The sequence below is a fragment of the Gobius niger genome (genome assembly GCF_951799975.1).
Source record: "Gobius niger genome assembly, chromosome: 11".
In the NCBI taxonomy this organism is placed as follows: Eukaryota; Metazoa; Chordata; class Actinopteri; order Gobiiformes; family Gobiidae; genus Gobius; species Gobius niger.
In genome coordinates this window covers 10,495,390-10,521,711 of record NC_136862.1, presented here as the reverse complement: position 1 = coordinate 10,521,711, position 26,322 = coordinate 10,495,390, and the positions used below count along the sequence as shown (strand labels likewise).

General features: G+C 41.9%; 1 protein-coding gene across 1 annotated transcript in view; it reads right to left on the bottom strand.

Moving 5' to 3' along the window:
* LOC306969917 (junctional adhesion molecule 3B-like) overlaps positions 1-25,709 on the bottom strand; it is a 44,665-nt gene extending 18,956 nt beyond the window's left edge. Inside the window, exon 1 of the mRNA XM_079565706.1 lies at positions 25,558-25,709. Coding sequence (XP_079421832.1) covers positions 25,558-25,606 — 49 coding nt within the window. The 5' untranslated portion in view covers positions 25,607-25,709. The remainder of the gene's footprint in view (positions 1-25,557) is intronic.
* Positions 25,710-26,322: the final 613 nt, after the last annotated feature.

Genomic DNA, 26,322 nt, shown 5'->3' with positions numbered 1-26,322 from the left:
CCTCTTCCCTCTGCTTCTTGTAAACACACTAAACCTGTCTGCAGCGCTGCCCTGAGTATCCAGCAGTGATTCAAATGCAGGCATCCGCTCTCTTTTTGCAGGTGAACTCAAAACGTGCGACTGCTTTTCCCCCCAAGGCCTACTTGCGCATTCATGTATTCTGCTTTCCCATGCGAGGCGGCTGCTGCGGGGCCCTCCTCCTCCAGCCTGTGCTCAGACCGGGGCGAGACCTTGTGCCTCACTGCTGGTTGAGCCTGTGATCCGGCCGGGGTCGAAACACCATGAGCCCGGGCGCTGTGAGGGAGAGCTGGGGAGGGTCTGATGGTGTCACTGAACGCCCGGGAACCTGTCACTTTGCGTCTGCGTTAACGTCTGCATCTCTAGCCCGATGCCAACTTTAACCTCCAGTGTAGCACGGCGAGCTCGCAAAAGGGGGGGAAAAACTTTAGCAGGTCCACCTTACGTGCCCGCTCGGCAGCCGCAGTCCGAGTCGTTGCAGCGGGCCGTCACTTCAGATCAAGGGAATCACGCTCACTCTGTCTAAAAAGGCTGTTTAGAAAATCGGCACGTCTAAAAATACTCGCATATCAGGTCTCATGAGTGTTCTTCAGCAAAACACTCCAGACTGAAGCCCAACAAACACAATGTTTCCTGTTCAGGAAGTAGGTTATTGTTACCATTACTCTTGTTATTAGCTTGTCTTTCTGTAACTATAGACAGGAAGCTGGGTAGTGTAAATAGAGCGACCTCTTAACCCCCACCTGAACTGAAAAAGTGTCAAAAAGTGATGAGAAAATGATAAAAATGTGTCAAAAAAGTGACCAAAATGTGATGAAAAAGTGACAAAAAAATACCAATCAAAGTACCAAAAAAGTGACCAAAATGTGATGAAAAAGTGACAAAAAAATACCAATCAAAGTACCAAAAAAGTGACCAAAATGTGATGAAAAAGTGACAAAAAAATACCAATCAAAGTACCAAAAAAGTGAGGAAAAGGTGACAAAAATGTGATCAAAAATGTGACAAAAAAGGGAGAAAAAAATTGACTAAAAAGTTGTTGAAAACAAAATGTCTAAAAACTGACAATGTGAGTAAGAAGATCCTTCTAGATTAATCTGTAGGTCTTAGCTTTCAAATAAGGGGTTTCTCTGGCCTATAGTGTGTAACCTTTTAGATTTGGGTAAAGCTGAAAGCAGGAAATGCACTTGTCATGGCGGGGGTTAAGAAGTGACTGGAATTGTGTGGTTTGTATGGTAACTGTTTTTTTTCTTATAGCGTAAAAAAAGCACAATTGTTTTACATTATATTGTAAAAAAAAAAAAAGTGATCATAATAAATCAGCCCCGATGGCGCTCAGGCTTAATAAATATATAAATAAAATAACAAAAATATACCATTGTTGTGCATCTGATTGACGAATCCTTTTGATTGCTCGCCAACCCGAAGGCAGTGTTTGTTGGCATTAGGGGCGACAGTAGCTAAGGTGGTAGAGCAGGTCGTCCTATATAATTTAAGTTTGAATCCCGGCTTTGTGTCCTTGGGCAAGACACTTGGCGCGACTTCCCTCTTGTGTCTGTGTACATTGATGTAGGATGAGAGTGTGAATGGGTGAGTGGTTCCTTAATGTAATGCGGTGGAAAAGCGCTATATGAATAGAGACCATTTTCCATTATTACCAGGACAGTAAATGTCCCCTGAAAGTTGTGCAACGCACTTATAAACTCATGCGAGAAGGCGTTATATATCAGACTTTTTTTTAATTACAAACAATGACAGAGGATGCCACACTGTTAGAATGACATCTTATCTTTGTAAAATTGCTTGGAAAGTGCTCGAACTAAGACATGTAATGTTAATTTTGAGCAAGTTTGGACTGTCTTCAAATAAGATTGCCAATGGAACACGCATTAAGTTGCATAAAATAAAATAAATTTACTAATACACTTAAAGGGACTTAAAGGAAGCATGTATTTTCTACCCCCACATACTCCAGCAATGTCCAAATGTGTAGAATGAGCCCAGACCTATTCACCACAATAAAATCCTGCACTGTCACTCAAAAAGTTGTTATTTCAGACCCGAAGTAACAAGCTCCATCGTCATGCATGAGCTTAATATTGAAACTGCAGTTTCGCATAAGACCTGAGGTGGCAGTAGTGAGTATAAAAAGGACAACTTCCATCTAGTCTCTATAAAATAAGACAAAACCAAAGTGGCAATAAAATAGTCCAAGCACAGAAATTCCATTAATTCAAGCACTTTTAAGTCATTTTGTCTATATAAGATTGTTTTTTTCCCCCAGTGCACTAAATTAGAATGTTAGCTGTGGTCCAAACTCATTCCTAACTTTCCTAACATACTGTATTTGTGTATCTCAAATCTTCACTGGGACGTGTTAATAGTCACATTTCACAACGTGCAGGGTCACTTTTCAGGGTCACTTTCACAGAAATGCCAGAAAACTAGCCCTCAAGTTCACAAGATACAAATGCTTTATTTGCTAATTAGATGCACAGTGTTTTTACCACAAATGTCTGAGTTTACAATGCACTAAAGGAGGACAAAATATATTTCAGCTGACTATAAAAAAAAAAAAAGCCTTTAAGCATGATTATGAAACACAACTAACTATTTAAAATGTACATGTTCCCTCTTTCACTGTTTGTAAACAACAGAATTAGAATTTTACTTGATATAGGAAAGGGTGCTTTTCCCTTAGTTTCAAGGCAAGGCAAGTTTAAAGCAGTACTAAGTAACTCATGCCCCTAGAGGCCATAAGCGGCACTGCAGGTGTTGTAGCATGTTGCGTTTTTTAACTTATTAATTGTCCGTGAGAATAAATACGCTGACAGAAAAGACAAAGGGAGAGATGGATATTGTACATCCAATTACACAATGGAGATTTCTTTTTTCACTCAAACTTGGCTGTAAATACTGTTTAAGCGGCGCTAGCCCACAGTTAGCTTTGCCCATTAGCCTGTTAGCGTCTTTTTCGTGATTCCATTGCAGTGTGTATTGGTGCTCTGACCTGGTGGAAGGAATGTTGCAATTGTGGTTTTCCAGCCAGAGACACCAGGGGGAGATGAAAGACCCCCCAATCATCCCATTAACATTTGTATTACCCCCAGAGGGACCACGAAAAGGATTTATTAAAGTAAACAAGTTACTTAGCGCTGCTTTAATTGTAGAGCACAATTCACACACAAGGCAATTGAAAGTGCTTCACAGTTGCATACAATTACAAGAAAGCAGATAAAATCAATCCATAAAACATCATAAAAGTTCATTCATTACAGTAAAAGGCAAGAGGGCAGATTAAATAGTTTCAGTTGTCATATGCACGGGTTAAAAGAACTGCTTTCAGAGTGAAGGTCTGTCTCACATCCTCATGAAGAAACTGAAATGCAGCCTCACCGAGTTTATGATATTTATTCTCGAGCAGTAAGTACATCGGCCCTTTAGCTTATATGTCGATAGCGTGCACCCATGCTCTCTTCCTATTGTAAACATGGATGTCTAATACACAGCTGGGCACTGCATATCAGCCTGACCACGACTAACACATGTATCATTATTGCATTATCGCCATTCTTTAAGAGCATTTACGACTCATTTTATGTCACAATAAAAGCGCCATAATGCTGCTCGACCAGCCTCTTAGAAATAAACGATATTGAGCAAAGGCCCCTGAATGATAACATTAGTCACTCATTAAGTCATGTGAAGCATCTTGGCTCAGAGACAATCAGATGCTGGCCGCTGTATAAAAATAGTGCTGTTGTTTGGTGTCACACTGCCTCTTCACATGCTTCCAACAGACTCGCATACCAATGGAGACCTTTGTTTTTGTGACACAGTTTCTGGCCGCAGGAGTGAATGAACGCCTAATTAAACGGGAACAACGGTCAATGGGCATTGTGTCGGCCGAGGAGGACGAGTAATATCACGCGTAAAACATTGGAAGTGGAGTAAAAGATACAGTCATTAGATCTGACATGTAAAGTGCATGCCACAGAGTTATATTTGAGAGGCGGTGTAATCCAAGTATTGCACTGGCTGCTGAAACACGGTGACCCCTCCCTATACTTTAACGGCTAACTTCTTTGTATCAGTTTTTATACCCGGCAAAAATATCTAAAGAATTTTGCAATAAACAGCGAGACGACGGCGGACAAGTCGGTCAATAAATTATATACAGGGCGTCGGACAACAGCCATGGCTCGTCCCTTGGCTCACGTTGGACAGCAAAGATAAGCAGGCAATAATCCCAACAATTCTAAGAGGATGAAACATGAAAGCGGGCTCTAAGGTGAACCCACAAGTCTCTTTCACAAATGGGATGAATTGATTTGTAGCATCAACATCTCTCGAGCAGCAGTGCCCAAGAAAACTGCAAAACGGCAATGAAAACAAGCTGACATGCCTCGGATAACACGCAGGCACTACTTTTAGATTTGATTTATATGACCGGGACAAGCCTTCTATACCTCTTAAAATGCAATGTTTGAGAAGGATAAATGAGTGGAAGCGTGCGAGCCCACGTGGAAGGAAACATATGAGCTGGAGAGCTTTATTTCTGTACAGCTGAGCGACTGAATCATGATGAAATTTATGATCAAGCTCAGTAATTGGCGTGGTACTCGCTAGGGCTGAACGATATGGACAAAATTTCATATCTTGATATTCATGCCAGATATGTTTTTCAGGAAAAATAGACATAATAATAAAGAGTGCAGTTTTATTGATGAAAATCTATAACGTTTATGTCTTGCTTTTTTTTATTTTAATGTTTTGAATGTTCATATCTCAAAATCAATATGATAATGATATATCTTTCAGCCTTAGTACTAGCTTATTGTTTTGAGTGGAATTCAGACATTGAGGAACAAAGTAGAAAGTATTTTGTGTTAAATGGTGCTGTAGTGGAAAGGTTTGTTTTAGTGGAGGTTTATGTTGAAATCTCTCAGCATTACAGTAAAAAGTCATATTTATTTATCTAGTTTTCAATGTGAAGAAGACACTCATCAGCTCTACCTGCACTGATTATTTTCCTTACATCTAAAAGGAAGATTTTGTTCAGAGCTCGTGTTGACTTTAGAGTTAGTTTAGCAGTGTGTGATTACGGTCGAGTGACGACGTGAAATTACAGGTAATGTCTTATAAAGAACAGTGATCATCTTAAATGCCCCGCACTATTAATAGTGCCCTGTCAGCAGCAGCCCGCCCCCCACAGTCTGCTAATTTGAGTCCTTTCCAGGTAAAGCAGTGAGAGGTGGCTGGCCGTGCCTTGTCGCAGACACAGAGCCACTGTGACCAGACTTCAACATGAAATAATTGGCTGTTCATTTCCCTGGCCGAGGTCAAGCTCTGTGGAGAGACATTTAGAATTCCCTGTCATAACAGATCGAAGCATAAGGCCAAAAGGGTGAGCAGCGTGGCCTCCTCTGGCGCAGCATCTCTGTTATGCGAACAATGTGACACACCACACATGTTACATGTCCACATGAATAGGAAGCTCCATGGCGTTGGCTTAAAAGAGTCCAGCAGGAGGAGGCGGTGGCTAATTCAGCTCACCAGTGCAATTTTCCTGGACTTCAATTGGATTCCCTGTATGAATCGAAGCAGCTACCACAAAAATCTGTGTTAAATCACAGCACATTCAGGGCCAGAATTAGCTCCTCGCTGCACTTCGCACAGATGGCATCGGCGGCGCTCATTGCAAATGCCTCACATTCTAGTCCAGCTATGCCCGACCCCTTCCTTAATCCTAATTAGGAATGCAATTTTCACCAAAGCTTTTCCTAGCATGATGAAAATAAACAGCTTAATTTAATCACTTTGATTACGTAACATTTCCAAAAATGCAGAATCTGGAATTACGATTTACCTCAAATGCAGGTAGATGTTTTGTACAAAGCTTTATGAATAAACTTACTTACTTAATTAAAAAAAAATGAAAAGGGGGGAGGGTGTTCTGTGGAAGCACACTCCAATGCCTCTACAAAGAAGAAATAATCCGAAAAAAACAAGTATATCCTGTGGTGATGCCGACTGAGGTAGGTATGGTGTGCATTGAATTACATTTTCTCTTATTTAAATGCAATATCCAAACAATAATATTAGTGTCAGTGCTGTCAGCTGCTCCTATGAGGAACATCATAGTGAACACAATCACATAGGCCTGTCTGAAAAAACTATTATTCAAATACAATACATTTTAGAAATCAACAAATCAATAATAGTTCATAATTTACAGAGACATTTAGGAGATAAACGAACAGTGACCTCCATAATGATGCAACCATGCAAATCCATACAGTCAACAATACTCTGGATAATAGCGCATGCTGGTGGTAAATCCCTGACGCACAGGAGGACATAACCTCCCCTCCTCCACTTCTATCCCTATGGTCAATAATACAAACAATCGCCGTGAAATGATCCATGGGTGCAGCACGAGGGATTAACCAATAATTCCTCGCTCCATACATGTATGAAAATCTGGGAGTCCATCTGCAGACATCGAGCTAATCTGGATATGGACATGGGTGCGTTTTGGAGCAGCCAGCAGTTCTTTTACCTAATAATGCCCTATTTGGCCGGCGTTTTGAAAGGGAGACAGAGGGCAGCTGAGCCACGGTGCCACGGCTCACGCAGATAAGCGCTCATTGTGGAGTGGCTGGACGGTGAGCTCAGGCTCCACTGACAAGCGAACAAAGACACAACGCAGCGCTGCACAGACATGTTGACATAGCAGCACCGAAAGGTTTAGCAAGCTGCCTCACTTCCTGCGCGGCGAGGATGGGCCTGAAAAAGATGCTCTTCCGATGTCCCCGTTCTACACTTTCATCAAAACATTATCACAATCAAGTTGAGAATTGCGATCAACTCATTTAAAGAGACCAACAAGCCCTGGTGATAAAACAATATTCTTTTTGGAGACTAATTACTAAAACTTCCAATAAAATGTCAGGAGAGCAGCCCCAGTTTCAGTTGCGGCATTCTAAGACTTCAACAATGTTTAATGCAACAAAGAGATTATGTCCAAAACAAGCCAAAAGAATAAAGAGAGAGGGGGAAAATTGACAGTTATTTAAATATTGCAACTTCTTGGCTAGCACGGGGCATTGTTATAGTTATGGCACACAAAAGGAGGCATAGATACAGGCGGTATCTCTGGATTCGCCCATATATGGTCACGTTTGAAAACAGTTAAGGGGGAAAACAATTTGGAGAAAAATGTAAACTTTCCCCAATTATTCAAAAACTACTTTAACAAATGCTAAATAAAGATACAAAGATCATGGAGAGGAGCAAAGTGGTTGCACAGCCCATAAATACATAAATAACAGAGAATGCTAACATGATGCTACATGTTAGAATTGTGCTAATGCTAACGCTAGCTAGCGCCAGCTACAAACAATATGCTGTGAATAAACATCCATATGGACCCGATTTAGACTTTACTTTATTTGTATGTGATAAATAAGTTAAAGGGGCTAGATGCAAGTTCGCCATTTTATACTCACTACTGCCACCTCAGGTCATACGTGTAACTGCACCTTCTATATTAAGCTTGTGCATGACGGAAATGCGGACCCGAATTAACACCTTTCTGAGTGACAGTGCAGGATTTTAGAGGCAGTTGTGGTGAATAGGTCTGGGCGCATTCTACACATTAGGACATGGCTGGAACATGTAGGGGGAGGAAAATACTTAATTTTAACATTTTTAAACTCTGTATAGTCCCTTTAATGGCTAAAAAGTGTGAAAACTATGTTTCCCAGAAGATTCTATTTTCCTCTGCGACGCCACGCCCCCTTCTATGACGCGATGCCATCTGTATCTAAGGGATTTTATGTCCTCTTTGTTTGAAATGCCCGAAATAAAGTGAAAAACAGCTTACAAAAAAGTCCCTGGAGTCAACAGCTGGACAATGAATGTGGTGACAAAGCGCTTCACAATTCACAAAGTATAATTAACTCCGCACGTAGAGGGAACGCACAACAAAAGTTACATCAGAGGTGACGATGTGGTGGAAAATCTTCAAAATGCAAATGTTATCTTTCGCCAGAGCCTTCTTCAGATAATTTTTTGAACCACAGTCTATGTAGCCACAACTGTCCTGGGTTTAGACTGACACTGGCTGCTTCATCTGCGCCAACGAACCCTTCGACCACCATCTAACGCTCATACACAACATTCACCCAGGCTACTTGTTATTCCTTCACAGTCTCCCATCCAGGTTGTAACCAGGCCCTTCGCTGCTGACTGTTCGAGATCTGACGAGATTAGACAGAGGTGAATGAAGACAGATCGAGATTTGTTTTTACCAGTAAAAATGTAGAAAATAAACAAACTTAACCCTAATAAAACACAGATTGAGGTTGATCTGTACAAAAGGGGAGATGGAGGGAAATGGAGGGATGGAGTAGTGTGTGGAGGTTAGGGTTGGACAGAGGTAGATAAATCACTACAGTAAAATGGCAGAGCTAATAGACTTGTATTAATGTAACTAGGTGAACTTGCTTGACTAGCTGGGTACCGTTATTTTTTTTTTACCGATACCTGAACGATACTTTTATCGATACCTATGCTAAATTATTTGTCATATAGAACCATAAAACAGATTAATAATGTTAGTTTATTCCTTTTCCTTCTGTTTAATTTCTTTTGCATTTGTTTGAGGTGAAACAACCAAGAAACGGAAACATTTTTTTTGTTTTTTTCAGTCTTATTTTCATCCCCCATTTTTAACAAATATTTTCACGTTTTGTTCCCAAATTTTTCATATTTTTCCCCTAAATTTTCTCCAATTTTTGATTTTTTTCCCCCCAAATCTTTCGTACTGTTTTTTCCCCCAATTTCCCCCCAGAATTTTTTCAATTTATTTTTTATTTCCCCCCCAATTTTTTCAGTTTATTTTTTATTTTTGCCCCCAATTTTCCATTTTTTTTCCACATGTTTTCCCCCCCCAAATGTAACCACATTTTTTCGACTTTTTCCCCCCCTTTTTTCACATTTTTTTCAAACTTGTGTTTCACTTTTTTATTTTTTATTTTGATGACCAACAGTATCATTTTGAATATAAAGATTTTACATTTCTTTTCGGTACCTGCTTTCTATTATTTCGATACCAGTAGCACCTAAACCTTTTTTTTTCCCGACACTAAACTGGTATCATTTAACGGTACCCAGTTCTACTAATTTCCCGATTCTGTAAGTTATTTCATCCAGGGCACATAAGTAAGAAAGTTAACTGACCGCTGCCGCCCAACGCACTCATGTCTGAGGGCACATTTGGGAACCAGGGAGCATTACGTGTGAGATGACAGAAAGCAGCTTATAAAGACTCCATAATAGTGCCTCGCAGCGGTGTTCGGCTCAGTCATCAAGATGCTATCAGGCCTGAAACAGCGGGGTCTGTGCAAATCCCACTAGGTCCACGGAGCCCTAGTCTCTACAACACAACGTCTTCCAGCTCTGTCCATTAAACTCCCTGTGTTTTCTCTTCGGAACAAAAGGCGTCTTGTGCAAGGAGACTTACACGGACTGCATCATTACACAGTTACACCAATACAGGAAGTTGTGGACAATCGTCATTATGTTACAGTTGTATTTTCATACTGAGAAGATTCTCTGCGCGTTGATTTTGTTCCTAATTTAATCCCAAGCTCCCTTCATCGAGTTCGTATCACTGCAAGATAAGACTGCAAGATAGGAAGGAAGAGTCACATGCCTTATCAGATGTCTGTTCAACTGGTGCTTAAGCCTGTGGTTCTTAAACCTTTCATACCAAGTGCCACCTCTGAAAATATTTGACCTTCCAAGTACAATCAGACCTAGAGAAAGATCAAATCAGAGCTAAAGCGTGCCTAAAAAGAGTCTAAAATCAAACTAAATGGGCTAAATTATGACTAAACTGAGTGTGAACCATGTCTGAGGGAAAAAACACCCAACTTAAATGCATTACTGAAGCAGAAATGAAATAATCTCCTAATCAAAGTGAATAAATTCTAAAATTACCGAAGATCCTGCACCACATAAAGAAGCCAAAGTTAGGGCTGGGCGATATGGACCAAAAGTCATATTCCGATATACATATTTAGGTCGAATATCGATATACGATATATATCCCAATATTTTTTCCGCAAAGTGAGAGCTGTGAAATGAAATGTTAAATCAAAGTCAAAGCCAAATACGAGTGGTTTTATTGAAAACTCACCATAAAATGTAAACATAAAAACTGTATAACAAAGATCCATAAGGTGCACATTGAAATAAAAAAAAAATATCTTGGATAAAATAGCCTATCAAATAAAATAGGTCAATCTTTTTCTGAGGGTAGCATTTATATATATAAAGAGAAAACAACATAAAGTGCTCAGTTTAAGATAAACTTGTTTAAAAATCAGCTTGAGATTACCTGTTTCTTTATGTTAACTTAAAGGGATAATTCAGGATTTTTGACATAGGGCCTCATTTCCTAGTTATCCAGAGTGTTGCTGATTTCTAGAGATATTTTTTTTGTAACTCATGCAGTTCTTATATTTGAAGAGTTACTTGGTGCTAGGCTAGTGCTAGGCTAGTGCAAGGCTAGCGCATTTCTATGGTATCAGCTAGCCTGCATTAAAAACAGCCTGACCCGCTCCACAGAGCACCTGAGGCAAATCACTTATAACACCAGACTAACCATATAAATGTTTGTGAATAATTTTTGGAATATAACTGACCTTGCATCACATGAATGATCGCATTTTGAGGGACTATTTTCTAGCAGATCACTCCGCCGCCGCGTAGCTTATACAACCACGACGCTGATGCTGCTCAAATATAAGTTATTTTAAATGCAAAATGGTTCAAATTACTCTATGGACACAGACATTTATATGTTTAGTCTGGCGTTATAAGTGATTTGCCTCAGGTGCACTGTGGAGCGGGTCAGACTGTTTTTAATGCAGGCTGGCTGATATCGTAGAAATGTGTTAGCCTTGCACTAGCCTAGCGCCACGAAACTCTTCAAATATAAGAACTGCATGAATTACAAAAAAAATATCTCCAGAAATCACTCTGGATAACAAGGAAATGAGGCCCTATGTCAAAAATCCTGAAATATCCCTTTAATAGCTTATCTGAATTTGAAAGATCCCGATATACGCGATATGGTCTAATTCCAATTCTCATTTAAAAACATATATCTTAAATATCGATATATATCGCCCAGCCCTTGCCAAAGATGGATCCTCATCAAAGGTCTGACCGTTTATTAATTATGCTGTATGTTTATTCCGAGAAACATGCCATACAAGTTTGTCTTAAATTCATCCTTAGTAAATAACAATGACCCGTTTATTTAGGGAAAGTCAGCAGACTGCAGCCTCCGATAAACACCTACAGACTTCACAGGAGGTCAACCAGCTCGGTCACAATGTCGAGGTAGGGTTAAACAAGTTGCAGCCTCGATGATGAACTCTTACAAAGGTTTCTTTTTAAAGCAGCCCCTTGCGAGCGGTAGCCTGGGTGTTGTATAATGCTGTGGGAGGCATTTCTGACTGTTCCATTGTGCCTTATAAGCACTAACAGCGAGTTCGCCCGGAGGAGTGCAGGTTGCAGGTCGCCAAAAGTGTGTGGGGTGGAATGATCACGGGTGAAATTAGTTTTTTAATGAGGGAACAAGACCGCAAAGAATTTTAAAGACTTCGAAAAAGGGGAAAGGATACACGCTTACAAAACCTTTCTGGGTGAAAAGAGAATGTAACAAAAGCAAAACAGGCCAGCTAAATAAGCAACTTACATTTAGAGTCTATCAAATCGATTTAGGAGGGTGGAGTAGCCTGCCGTCACAGTGTTCTGACTCATGCAAGACTTACAAATGTGTATACACAACATCTGCTTTTATTTATCTAGTGTAGTTTATGAGCACAGACTGTACTCCAGCAAAACACACTAGAAAATATTGAGACATCAAAGTGGAAGATTTCCCAACAAGAGTGTACCAACAAGCTGCTCCCCCCTCTAGACAGCAAATGTGGACTGGTGCATACTCAGGACTCAAATAGTTAGCACATGGCTGTCCGGGCCGGGGGACAACAGCTGGGTAGAGGGGCAGCATGTGCCACTGACCCCCTCCTCCCACAGGAACGCACTGCCATCACCTGCTCAGGAGGAATCTGTGATGGGCTTCCGTGGGAAATTCCAATGGGAGACATCACAGAGCGGTTTGCAGGCTTGAACTGTCCCGTCACAGAATGGAGGGGTCCTGCGGGTTCACTTTGCGGATCAATCTTGTATGTATGAACTTTGCATGTTGCCCCCGTGACTACGTAGGTTTCCCATGGGCGCTCCAGTTTCCATTACCAATTACATGGCGGTCACTTTCGGGACTCGCCCTCCATCTATTCAGTGATGTTGCACAATGACAAACTACTATTGCAACAACGTGGCATCAATAGGGTAAAACTGACATGTCTCTCAATGGGCTAATCCCAGCTCATGTTCACTAATAGTGGGTCAACGATCCAATTGCTTCGTGAATTCTGGTTCTCAATAAAAGGAAGAGCCAACATGAAAAAGCGAGAAAATTGTGCTTCCTCAATCCACTTTACTGAATCCATAAAACAAAATCACAACAAAACAAATCCACTGTGACAAACGAGGATCAAAGGAGAAAACGACCACAGAAAATCAAAGAACTCTACAAATAGGGTGTACAAATATTTTCCAAGACAATCTACTGTGGTATTTTTCTATGACACTGACACGACTGAAGCCGCCCAGCTGTATTCCAGGTTATGATGGGAACGCCGTATTGATGTACACAGTTACAGTAGAACAGGCAGCTATCAGGAAAACAATGGCGAGGTTCCAGACTGCTTTTATAGTCAGCTGGACAGCTGGCGACCCCAGTCACCTGCTGTCTGTGCTTGCGTCAAACATCATTGCACTGGGTTATCCTGTGCACTGTGGCTTACCGAGCTCGCACGCGCTGCCATGTTCGATATCTGGTCTGTTACACATCACAAATCATGTCAGTGACAGCAGCAGCAGCAGCAGCAGAGAGCCATACGAGGGTAAGCAAACAAATAACGCTCAATTAAATGTTCCCTGCCCTAAACTAAACAATAAAGTAGCGCGTTAGTGAGCAGATTAAAATGCGCTTTCTACTGTTTACACACCAATTCTGTGACACCTGCTCATATCTGTGTTGAGTTTGGGCCATTCAGAGTGTTTGTTAACTCTCACTTCTGACTGCCCCCATGAAACAGGATTATATGTTTGCGTATTGTAAATGCACACAGTACAAAACTACACTGTCACTGCTAATGCCGGTTACTCACAAAGGACTTGTTTAAAGGCCCTATACCTGAGTGAACAATGAAACAGGAAATCACAAAATAAAAATGTTGGTTGCTGTACAAACTCATCCCCAATCTTCCTAACATATTCCAGCATCCCAGTTCTTAACAGGGACATGTTTATAGGCACTTCTCACAATTTGCAGGTAGGCCTGTCACGATAACAAATTTGAAGTCCCCTAAAATCCTGCACTGTCACTCAAAAAGGTGTTAACGAGCTTAATATAGAAGCTGCAGTTACACATAAGACCTGAGGTGGCAGTAGTGAGTATAAAATGGCTAACTTGCATCTAGCCCCTTTAAAAATGACAGTAAACCTTTGTTCTAAAAGTGCATAATCATATCCTACCACACAAGCTGCAATAAACATGAAATATAATGTAACTCAATTTGATTCAGTTAGAGATGAAAGTTTTACAAAGACAAAATGCTGGAAATGCTGATAAATGTACAGACGATAAATATTGAGCCTAAAAATAGATCGCTTAGCTGTTATTTATTGAACGATAAGTGGATATAGTAATTATCATGACAGACTTATTTGCAGGGTCACTTTTCAGGGTCACTTACACAAAGATGAAACTATCCTGCATGAAAATGTAAATGTCTGAGTTTACAATACACTAGAGGAAGACAAAACTAGAAAAAAAATTGGTATAGCTCCTATATTGCAATTTCCTAATTATAATGGGAGTCATATCAATTTGTACTATTCCCTAAATACTATCATTTCCAGACAACAATTAGACATTCTTCCTCTCATAAACAGCCCCATCTCCAGTGAATAGGCTGGCAGTGCGCTGAGCAGACCCAGCCCTGATAAGCGATGATGACTTACACTGATTGGCAGAAAGCCAGTCGCAATCTGCTTAAATGCATCCATCTCTAGTACGGTGGAATGAAAAGCGTATGATGCATGGGGGGGGGAAAAACGTCGTAGTTCTGTTTGTAATGGTAGTTGAAGTGATATCTTTAAGCGGAATAAAAGCCCATCCCAGTGCGCAGAACGGAGCCTCTCACTGAACTACAATTGGCCCTGAGGAAGCCGCCCACAGATGTGAGCTGATGATCCCCAGTGTTGATGATGATCGGAGATAAAGCCGCAGTCGCTCACTTTGTGCATGAGCGATGGTCTGAGAGGCAGAAGGCAGATGGAAAGGACAGGGCATTTATTGCACAAGGCCGCACATCAGCACTGACACAGTCTCTTTACAAAATCCCCTCCAAATCATAAGATCATTGTTACAGCTAAAACCAGATCAGGCCGGTATGAGAGGCAGCTCGGCTCAACTTTGGGGTGCGGCGCGGTGGGCGTGGGGCTGTTTGTTCAGTGTTTTCACTCTCGTTCACCAGCGACACGAAGAGCAGCACACATATCCCAGGTCAACTCTGGCCTTTGTTCTGACGTTTTCGCCGTCTTTTCTTTTTTTTTCTCAATGAATAATTTGTTAGGTCTTTGTTTTTGAATGTTGAATATTTTAGGGAGCAAACATCTGTGCTTTCAGTATTGGTTTCACTGGAGCTACGGTGACATTGTTTTTTATGTTAGAGAGTAAATGGACGGCAGACCCAAATGGATAGAAAGAGGCAAAACTATTTTTAGATAAGAACCGTACAACAAATACCAACAAATTGCAACATTGTTATAGAGATTGGTTTTGTGTTGATGCTGTTGTGTTTTTCAGAAGTCATCCGGGAGCTATATAACTTCCACTTGTTAACTTTTGGCTAAAGTTACTCTGTGGAAGTTGTTTCTACCGATAAAACTGCAGATTTTGTCCATTAAAAATCAACTCTGTAACAACAGTGAACGCAGTGCCCATATGAAACCAAATCTCAGAGAAATCCCCTTTTGGAGATGCTAACTATACTCTCAGGCAAAGACTGTAAATGGACCAGTCATAAAGGAAACGCTGGGAAAGATAAGGTTGTCATTCTCACCCATGACTCCTGTATAATGGCAGGATATGAGCACTAATGTTTGGAAACGGACAATTTAGTCCAATTTTAACCGTAACGGTCCAAAGTCAGGAAGTCCAGTGGGGTGTCGACCAGCTCTTCTTTATACACGTACTGTATTTGTGCCTCCAACAATTCAGAAAGGCTTGAAATAGACTTTACAGTGTCTGGTATCTGCTCACTGTGACTGGGCCCTAGCTGAAGTTACTGTCTTGTTTTACACTGAAGACCCCGATCAGCTTTAGCTTATAGTACTGCCAGGTCATTTCTACGTGACCGGTTATAAAGATGACAAATTGGCTGACAAACCCCTGAGTCACAGGGAAATCCACCCAAACCGCCTTCTGCTTATTCACTGCTGCCCGTGTGACGCAGCAAGTGAGCAGAGCACATGTGAAGCCCCTCGCCGGATTGGAGCTCAGACGAGGGGCTAGCCACCGTGTAACAAACGCGCCGTCTATGCCTGGCATCCTGACAAATATCCCAGGCACTCACTTAGCCAAAGTATGCCCTCACACACATGTGGTAACAGCTCTGCGTCTGAGGTTTCACACTCCCATGGTTCACAGCGAGCCTGGGAGAGCGCGTGTGATTCAGGTGCTCTGACAAGAACCAGGAAACTCCATTTAAGACCTCCTTGACTGTTCAGATCAATTATTTCCACCTTTTACACAGCTCGCATACAGCCGGTTAATTTGGCAGCAGTGGCCGGGTTATATACTCTCTCCAGACTGTTTCTGCGAGGGTTGTGTTGAAAGATAAATCAATAGTCAAATCAGAAGTAGTATAACCACATGGTCAAATTTAGAGAAACTCATATTGTTTTGAAAATGTAACTGCATTTTCCATATAGTAAAAGAGTGGACTACATCTGTGCAACTATATCCACTAAACTCCACAGTTACATGTTTTACAGTGGTATCAAAATGGTACTTAAAGACACAAGATGCAAGTTGGTAATTTTATACTCACTACTGCCACCTCAGGTCTAACATGTAACTGCAGCTTCTATAATAAGCTCGTGCATGACGGCACTTCGGACCCGAAGTAACACATTTTTGAGTGACATTTTAGAGGCAGTTGTGGCGAGTAGGTCTGAGCTCATTCTACACATTAGGACCTGGCTGGAACATGTAAACCCTGTATAGTCCCTTTAAATAAAAAATACTGCAATTTCCCCAAAAGCTAAAAGAGATCAGTTAAAATAAATACATAATGTTTATTTCCCCATATTGATCAATCTGATTTTTTGACCTTTTACATCAGCAGGTGCTTGGTACCAGTATGACATCGGAAAAAGAGTAAAGGTACAACTAGTATTGAAAAAAATTAAAGCAGATGAAAAATATATAGTTTTGATGCCTGTTAGGTCCAGAGACAGCATTAAAGGAAGTTACTTGTTTGTTTCACCTCAAATAGATGAAACATATTCAGAAGTGCATGTTATTGTTGTTCCATTTCATGGTTTGAGATGGCAAATATTATAGTATCGAGAAAAGTATCATTCAGGTACTGCTATCGTAAACCAAGTATTGTTAAAGTTAAACATGTAATGGTGCCCAGCCCTGCACATCAGTGGTAATAGACCCGGGGGTAAAATGCAGCCCGTCTAGACCTTCAATCTGGCCTGATCTACACTCATCATCTCTGACAACCACCACTTCGCTAAAAATCCTGATATTTTCACTGTAATGCTCAATTTTTGCTATTTCTTTGTAGTCCATGGGATTACAGTCTATTTGAGAATTGCACTTGTTTGAATACCCTCCAAATTGGGACCTGATTAATGAATGCTTTCCCCTCCAGGATCATTACGTTTTACTTCTGTAAACCCCAAACCAGGTGGGTTAGCGCCCCAACATTGGCTGTAAACCTGACACTTAAAAGCCCCATGACGATAATTGAGATCAAGCAACATTGAGAATTGCTTAACAGTGAACAAGCCTTTACATGAATAACTGCCCAGGTCATCACAGCAGTCACTGGCCCTCTCTGCACTTTTCCAAAAATATCAAAGAAACATAACACACGATCCCTTTTGGTCGTCTCGGCCTGAATACACTAAACAATCCTGTGACATTCAAACGTATGAGCTCCATTTGTTTGGAGGTAAGTAGCCGGCGGCAGCACAGCAGCAAATGAGAAGGCAGCAAATTGAATTTGTCAAAGCTAATGTAGAAACAATGATAAATGCTCATAATAGTCGCACAGACTTTTATACACAAGCTGGAAGGATTAATTCCCACTGATAAGTCATTTGGATAAGAGCCATGTCTAAAGTCATCTTAAAGCCAGTCGCTTAAATGCAAAAGTACATCTTAAATTACAGTACAAATAAGCAGCTGTTTCCTAAGTTGCTGTGACAAGACGAATACAATGTGCTCTCTTCTATTGTACGGTTTTGTATAGCAGACGTAATGCTCGCTGGTTCTGAAATGGCCAGATTCCAGCGTGTAATAAATAACATCCCCATTTTATTTCTTTTTAAGTTAAGGACATGGAGGCCTGGCTCTCGTTCACTGACTTGACTCCATCCATCACTGCTCCAACCCCCCGTACGTCACTAAGCAGGACCTCTCTGTGACATTTACCGTCTCTGATAGACACTGAGATTCATCAACCCTTTTACACAATACCTACGAACAAGCACATTTTAAAGTGTATTTTAGTTTACCTCAAACTTTCTTAATATAGCCACTGTATTGTCTAAACCATCGTACCCACATAATCTATCTAACACGAAGATTTAAGTTTGATATATCTCTCTGGTGATACCACATACTATCTGCGACCATAACTCTTTTGGCTTCCATGAAATATCTACTCCACATCTTTCATTTCGTGGCATCTTCGTGGTCCCGGTTTATTACTTTTAAATCGTATGTCTGTCAACTTCAAGGAAACCTAAAAAGCCAGTCCTGGACATACTTGAAACGCTGAAGCTTTTTAGGGGGAAACATCTGTCTCAATGCCCTTGGATAGTACCAGTCAATTTTTTACTTTATCATATTACCAGGGGCTCTAAAAGAAAATCCTTGTAATGTATTTGTAATTCAACTTGCTTAAAGAGGAGGGGGCCGTCTTAAAACGTGAAGAAACATCTGTTACACATCTTGTTCTGTGTTATATTTTTCTGTTTTGATTGATTGTATCCATCAAATCTATTTGCCCCTGACACTTACAGGGTTCATCTTTATGCTGCAAGGCTGGTTCCTCATGAAAACCGGGAGTTGGAGTGTTTCAATTCGTGCCTTTTTTTTACAAAATCCACAAACGTTTAGTCCATTTCCTTCCTGGCGCTTGCCCCCGCCAGCCTTCAGCCAACTATGTTTTTAGTTTTACTTACCCTTTTTTCTGTCTGAGCAAAGGATGATCTAAGGCACTTTTTTTTTGCAAATTCCCGAATTTCCTGCTTTCCGTTTATATTGTTGAAGGTTAAACAATTAAATTCCAAGGTATAGGAGGCTAAGTATATTGAAAAAGCCTGACAAATGTAGTCCCTTTAATGATGAATAGATGTTGCTTTTCTGTTGCTGTGACCAGTCATTTGGAAGCACCTGAGGATATCAGATGCCTGGTTATTTTTAGTCCGTAATCGGCCTTTTGTTCATGTGTGCGGCAAACAAAAGGAAAAAAAAAAACTAAGGCCGTTACTGGGTTTGGACTGTCAGCGGGAGCGCAGCCCGGAGCTTCTGCCTTTGCCTTTTGCCACACGCACTTCATTCCCGCCATTAATGAAACGCCTAATTATTACGCCGAGCTGACAGCACTCCCATGTGTGATCAATGCCGATCTCGTTTGCCCTATTGATGCGCCCTGTCAGTCTCCGCACACACAGCAGGCACATGGGGAGCGCTTCCTGCCTCGAGGGACCATGTGACCACGGATAGAGCCCAACAGGAAACAGTCTAATGCTGTTGTAAACCCGGGCGTCCCGCACACAGGCGTCTTACAGATTATCCTGTTGATCTTGGGAATAATAGAGTCTTGTCAAAACAAACAGCCACTTTAGTGCCACTATTGAGGAAGTTCTCCAAGCTCATTGCCTTAAAGGGATGTTTCAGGATTTTTGACATAGGGCCTCATTTCCTAGTTATCCAGAGTGTTGCTGATTTCTGGAGATATTTTTTTGTAACTCATGCAGTTCTTTTGTTTGAAGAGTTTCGTGGCGCTAGGCTAATGCAAGGCTAGTGCATGTCTATGGTATCAGCTAGCCTGCATTAAAAACAGTCTGACCCGCTCCTCAGAGCACCTGAGGCAAATCACTTATAACACCAGACTAACCATATAAATGTCTGTGTCGATAGAATAATTTTAACCATTTTGCATCTAAAATAACTTGTATTTGAGCAGCATCAGCTTCGTGTTTGTATAAGCTACACAGCGGCGGAGTGATCTGCTAGAAAATAGTCCTTCAAAATGTGATCCTTCATGTGATGCAAGGTCAGTTATATTCCAAAAACTACTCTATCGACACAAAAACATTTATATGGTTAGTCTGGTGTTATAAGTGATTTGCATCAGGTGCTCTGTGGAGCGGGTCAGACTGTTTTTAATGCAGGCTAGCTTATACCATAGAAATGCACTAGCCTTGCATTAGCCTAGCGCCACGAAACTCTTCAAATATAAGAACTGCATGAATTACAAAGAAAATGGCACCAGAAATCAGCAACACTCTGGATAACTAGGAAATGAGGCCCTATGTCAAAAATCCTGAAATATCCCTTTAAAGAGGACAGCAATTACTCTCAGAAATGTCTTGACCTAAATGAATTACCCTTTCGAATGATGCGATACAGAAGAGCAACATTAAAGTGGTTTTGTCGATAAGTAGAGGTTTTTAGGCAAATTTTCCTGCGCGTTTTCTGAATAAATTGTACTTCTCAGAGCAGTTTCATGTCAAAGTACTTGTATATTATAAAGTGAAAGAAAACATTGGTTATTCATCTTACTAGTATGTCTAAAAGTCTGCATTTATTGCATCAAAACCTAATTTGTTTCATTTCTACTTATTTATTCTGTATTCAGGAAAACATACATGACATTTTTCACAGTACTATATTAGTTTGTTTGTTTTACATCACTTAAACATAAAACAGTCTTCTGCTCAAGTACAGTTTCTCTTCCTTGTATAAATATTTTGACGGCTCTACCAGCCTCTGTTGACTGTATTCAATTGTTTTTATAGGCAGCTGAAAAGCCCCAATGAAATGTTCAGTGCGTTTTGTAGTGGAAAGGTCTGAAAGTTACAAGGATAGTCCAAGAGCCGTCACCTCCGTAGCACCTTTATGTGGTGCTGTGGTCAGTGTGTGCCGCTTGGAGCCTGGCTATAGTTTATGAGCGATGGCAGCCTTATTGACATTTACAGCACGCACGCACATGCCATCGCCATTTGCGGAACGTGAGCGCGTTACTGTTTGCCTCTCGACCTCTGCATCTGCTCTGGCTCACCACGAAAGAGTAGAAAAAAAAGAAAAGAGACAGATATAAAAGGGTGAGTTTGGCGTCTCTTGGGGATGTGCCGGCACACCCCCAGCTTTGGACAGTGGTGAAGCTGCTGCTGTTGCTTTTCCCCGTGACTCTCTGGTCTGACCCCGGCCCGCTCATCAACAGGGGCGCTTTTATCTGCTTCAGGGAAAACAGGTGGTTGTGATTGTTAGTCGGTGCACATACTACGCGGCGCTCCATGTGCTTTCCATTTAGGAATGCTGCATTTGCTAACACACACTCGCTCAGGTTTTTGGGAGGGGACGGATATTTCTGGTTACGACGCAACTCAAAACACCTCCACCCACCTCCCGCTCAGCTGTTTAGGGTCATTCCACAGCGAGGAGCATGTGCCACTGCGGCTCGATCCCACGGACAGGCCGGTTTGTACAGACTTCTTGCATAGCTGACAGATTTAAGAATCATTCGAAAGAAAAATGACGCTCACTCATGTTTTTTTTCCTCTTTATCTAAAGCTTAGTCACACTCCCTATTCCTCGCTCGTCAGTGATTCATAAAATAACTATGACAGCTCATTTGTGAAATGAGGGAAAACAAGTAAAACTGACCTAAAACCTCACAAGCTGCTACAATTCTACCTAAAGACCTGAACAAATGGGAGCAAAATGAACCATAACTTTATATGATGATCTAGTCATATCTCAATCTCCTCCTATGACACAATATCCTGACAATGCGCTGAGATCACATTATACATTTGAATAGTTCACAGTCATAATGGCAAAAATGTTGTTTTTAGCTCATCTCAATAAAAATCAGCTGTAGTTTTGTAAATCTAAATGTCATAATTTATGTAACTGTGTTGCTCGAAAAGAGGTTTAACTTGTTTTGAATTGTATACTCTCAGTTGTACAGACTAGAGTTCGATGGATATGGGTTTTTCTTTTGGGGATTTGTATTGGCCGATGCGGATATTTTTGACCGATATTTTTGGCACATTTTTTTCAAATGTCTGGTCTAAAAAACATAAATACTTGGCCACTCCAGCGGTGATTCAATTTGGTTTCTGTCCCAGCTTTTATTAGCTACCGTTAGCATTAGCATAGTATTGCTATCCATTGCATTTTTGCCAGGCGATCGAAAATACAATTGCAGAGGTTACACCTTACTGAGCGATTTAATTCTCCAGCTTCTGTGCCTCAAAATGACATGCAGCCTGTCCATATTGACAGAGGTATAGTCGGTGAAACTTGTGGCTAACCAGTTTTCATCGCGTTGTTTCTCTGTTTCCCTGAGATATAGGAAGTTGTGTGGGGACCCGCTTTAAAGCCTCGACTTAGCTCTTTCCAATGCAAAGTTGGGATTTCTCTATCACTCTCTATCATTTTGGCCTCTAGTACAGACATTTCCATCAAAGACAAAGGTCATTTTAATACTGGGTTATTTTAGTGTTTAGGACGTTCCACCTCTCACCTCAAGAGGCCTCATCGGTTCCTTGGTTTCTGAGAGAGTGTGTGAAATCCAGACAATCCACTCTAAACACACTGACCACCCAACCTGCCATTTCAGATAAATGTGTTTTTCCAAGACGCCTCCCACATGGGGAATATCTTTTGGAACAAACACGAGCGGTTCAGCCCGGGTCTTCCTCTGTCTGTCTCCTGTCCTCCTTTTTACTCTGCCATTTACTGCGTCGGCCGTAAAATGTCAGTCTCTATGTAAGATGTCCACAGGGGGAGTAGATGCCATTCAGAGAGCACACCAAACATTTGCTCATAATCTTTGGGTGGGTAGAGCAACATCTGACAGCAGCAAGCGCCTCCTCTGGGGACCCACTCTGGGCACTTATCTGGGGGCGAAGCTGCCAGGCCTTGTGGCGCGCATGCCAAACAATATAGGAAAACCACTGACATTTGGCTCCGGTTTGGGCGAATGTTTGGAGAGATGTCTGTCACCCAATTGGCGGCCGTGTAACGTGATGTTCAAAGCTTGTCTGGGTGACGCAACTTATCAGCGGGCTTATCACACGGAGGGCGGTTCAACAACAATAGTGTGTCCGCTTTCTCTCTTATCTCGCACATTCAGATAAAGTCAAATTGGATTAGGCTGGCAGGCATGAGTGAGCATACAGATAATGGAAAGTCATAAAAACGTCAACTCTCCATGGAGGGAAATACGTCTTGGCTTTCGAGTGTCTTAACGGCAGAGTCGAGGATACAAAATTAACAATCAAGTCTCCGCCGTTACTGTTAGACATTTGAGCAGCGTTATATTTGTGTGCACTCATGAAGCAGCAAATTGTTCCAACGTCCGCAGGTGTTTCTCATAAGTGTGATCTCCAAGTTTATAATAGCTCTGCCCTTATCCGGGTTGAGCATCTTCCAGGATCCGACATAACTTGGCTGTGCTCTTGGCAGAAGTGTTCTGGCAGATGTCCTCTTAAAGCGCAGACCACTTTCAGGAATATTTTAAGTGAAAGGCGCAGGTAAAGCCAACAATACCAAATGTCAAGGCATTCCATTAGATCGGATTGGAACGTTGGTTGCAAGCATGTCCACTTAAAATAACAATAGGCCCCCGTCTTTTTTTACTCCGCCGACAAATGGGCTGCATGGGGCCGAGAAGCCATTAAGATGATAGCAAGCTAACAAGCACATCTCACAGACACAGAAGTAACAAAGCGTGACCTACACAAGAAGCAAATGACAAAACCGTCTCTTTTTGGATTATACATTTTTCTGACACATCACGTTAAAATAAGAAGTTTGACATTTCCAAATCCAGCATTCATTCTATCTACAGTCTGCATCTATTCATGTGTGTCTAAAAGCACCAATCAGTTATTCATAACTCAGCTTGTGGCCAGCTCCAGTCTCGCCTGATTTGTCCTGCTTCCAAAGACAGTGGCGACCTGGCCCTAAGCCAGTCGGCCACATGCTTAAGCTCTGTCCGCCCGAGACAAAAGAACTTCTTAAATCTTTGCCACTTCGCTGGTCCCACTGAAAATGTCAGTTGTGCTGCTCCCATGCCCCGTCACACATTTGCTTAAGAGACATCATTAAAAAGTACCAGGAAACAGAGCCTTGGAAAAAAAACACAGCCTCAAGGTATGTCAAGAAGAGACGCACTGTTGAGAATACAGTAACAGATATCAAACAAGCCCCAGTGCTATCCCTAATTAAAGCCAAGCGGAAAAGCCCATTCACACACGTGAAAGATCACAGGCATTTCTCATGTCTGTGTGTTTCTTTGATCAGATTTCTGTCCTCTCACACCTAGCTTCGTTTGTGTCCACTGAGAACAGCAACATGCACTGCGTTTTCATGCACTGCTCTCATGGTGGAATTAATAAAACAGTAGTTATTCATGCAGAAACTGAGAGGGAATACTAAGTTGCAAATGTCCTCTAGGATGGGAGAAATATAGGAGAGATCATTTCAAAGATGCAATTAGCCTTTACCCTACATGGGGATTAACCGGTGAAGGATTTTTCTAGTCTGTGGCACTGTTTTCAAATGTAAGTAAATCTACATGTAATCGCTTTCTCACTCTATGTGTGTGTATTCCACTAGTTTTATGGCTCTCTGTAGGCTCTAATTTATGACTGTTACAGCCACAGAAAGGGGGCTCACATGGGGAACCAGGAATTCTTAAATAGCTCTGCAACACAGCAACAAGTGGCTTTTAGTTACAAGAATCAATCCAAACCACTGACAACAAGAGCGACGGCTACCCTCATTTTAAAACACGTAATCTGTGTGAACTTCTTTTGGACAGGTTCTTCTCCCGTGCGTAATTGCGCGTCGATATTTGAATAGACACAGCGGAGGCATTCGTACAGGTGTTCACCCATTGCCTCAAAACGAGATTAAATGGAGAGAAGAAAAAAAAGGAGGGGCTTTGACGGGGTTGGTGGCTGAACAGAATCGATTTTGCGACGGCTGTTTTGTTTACCAGCTCGGCTCAGTTTGAAAGAGAGTCCCAACGGCGAGGAGGGGGGAGAGAGAGAGAGAGAGAGGCAGGCAGGCAGGCAGACAGACGAGGAGAGGGGGGTAGGGGGTAGCTGGAAGAGGATAGTGCACGGCTTGTGACTCCTCCCGCGGTCAGCCCGATGTGGCTCTATATTCCGCCGCAGGAAAACCGTTATCTCGCATCACTACATCCAACCATCCATCGCCGCCACCGCGCGCTAAATAGTTAAATCAGCGAGCCGCACAAAGTAGGCTGGTTTCATGTTTAATTCACCCGAGCTCTCACTAAGTACGGGAAAAGTTGTAGAGAGGGGGGGGGGGGACTTTTGTCGAAGCGAGGGCAGAACGTGGTGGCCGAACAACTCTTTGAAGTGCGGTAACGCGAATGATGCACGAGCTTTACGCGCTCTATTTGACGCCAGTAACCAGTCACATTCCCCCCCGTGATCCCTTAATACGAACCACACTGTAAGTTTGGATGAACACCAGCGAATACGTGTTTTTTCTGAGCAACAAGAAAAGTTTGCAGAGCGAAGCGCCCACCCATTTGCGCAATAAGAACTCGCTCGATCTAGCCAGGCTTGTATCTTTGCCATTTGGCGTGTTCCTAGCTGTTGAGCAATCATTCATTCGGGAGTTTTTTGACAGTGGTCCGCTTTCTGAGTTCGCCGCTACTTCGCAGTGTTACTTCGGGTCTCTTTCTCCCCAAACGCGCACAAAAACACCGTCTAAACCCACGCAGAAGTCGACGGGATCTTCCTCCCCGCCCGCCGGAGCGAACGGCCGGCTTGTCAGGCAGTTGTGGCGATTGTGTTTGTACTTACAATGAGTTGAGAGGAGAGTCAGGAGGCAAGCCAGCCGTGTTATCGCCATCTTGGAGTCGATGCAATGCTCGCAGTGACTGGCCGTACATGCGCAAAAGTAGCCCGGAGAGCTGTGGCGTGGATGGAGCCGCGGCTGAGGAACCCTAAGCGCACGCACGGCAGACGAAGAGGAGAGAAAGAGCGGCCCACAGCGGGAGGAGGAGGGAGGGGCGCGTTATATTAGGTTTCCATAGTGACCGAAAGCATCACTCACAGTGGGAGATTTATGGCTGACACGATGTGGGAGGATTTTTACTACTGTAGGTGAGGCAGGCAGCTGCTGTGAGCAGATGAAACACCAGCCTACGGGTTTGTATGTGCTAAGGATGTCAGGAATAATGTAGCAGATCATGTGTTCACGTTTTCAAATGGAAATGAGGGGGAGATATCTCAATCATTATACAGTAAATCAAGTAGTATTTCATGCTCGATACACCAAGGCGCATTCAAAAAATATATATCAAGATTAATATGCAAATAAGCAGAAACATGCCTGATAGATAAAGAGATATGGAACAGGTTTTTTTTTAATTCATTCATTATTTTTACTTAGCTTTGATGTGCAGCATTTTAATGACATTAGACAAACAAATTAAATCACATCTATATGATTAATTGCATGAAAGTAAGTAGCATTATAAAGTGTATAGCTGTCAATCAATCAATCATGCAATTGAATATTTTGACCTCTGCATACAAGCTGAGGGAGAGTGGGCACATTGAACA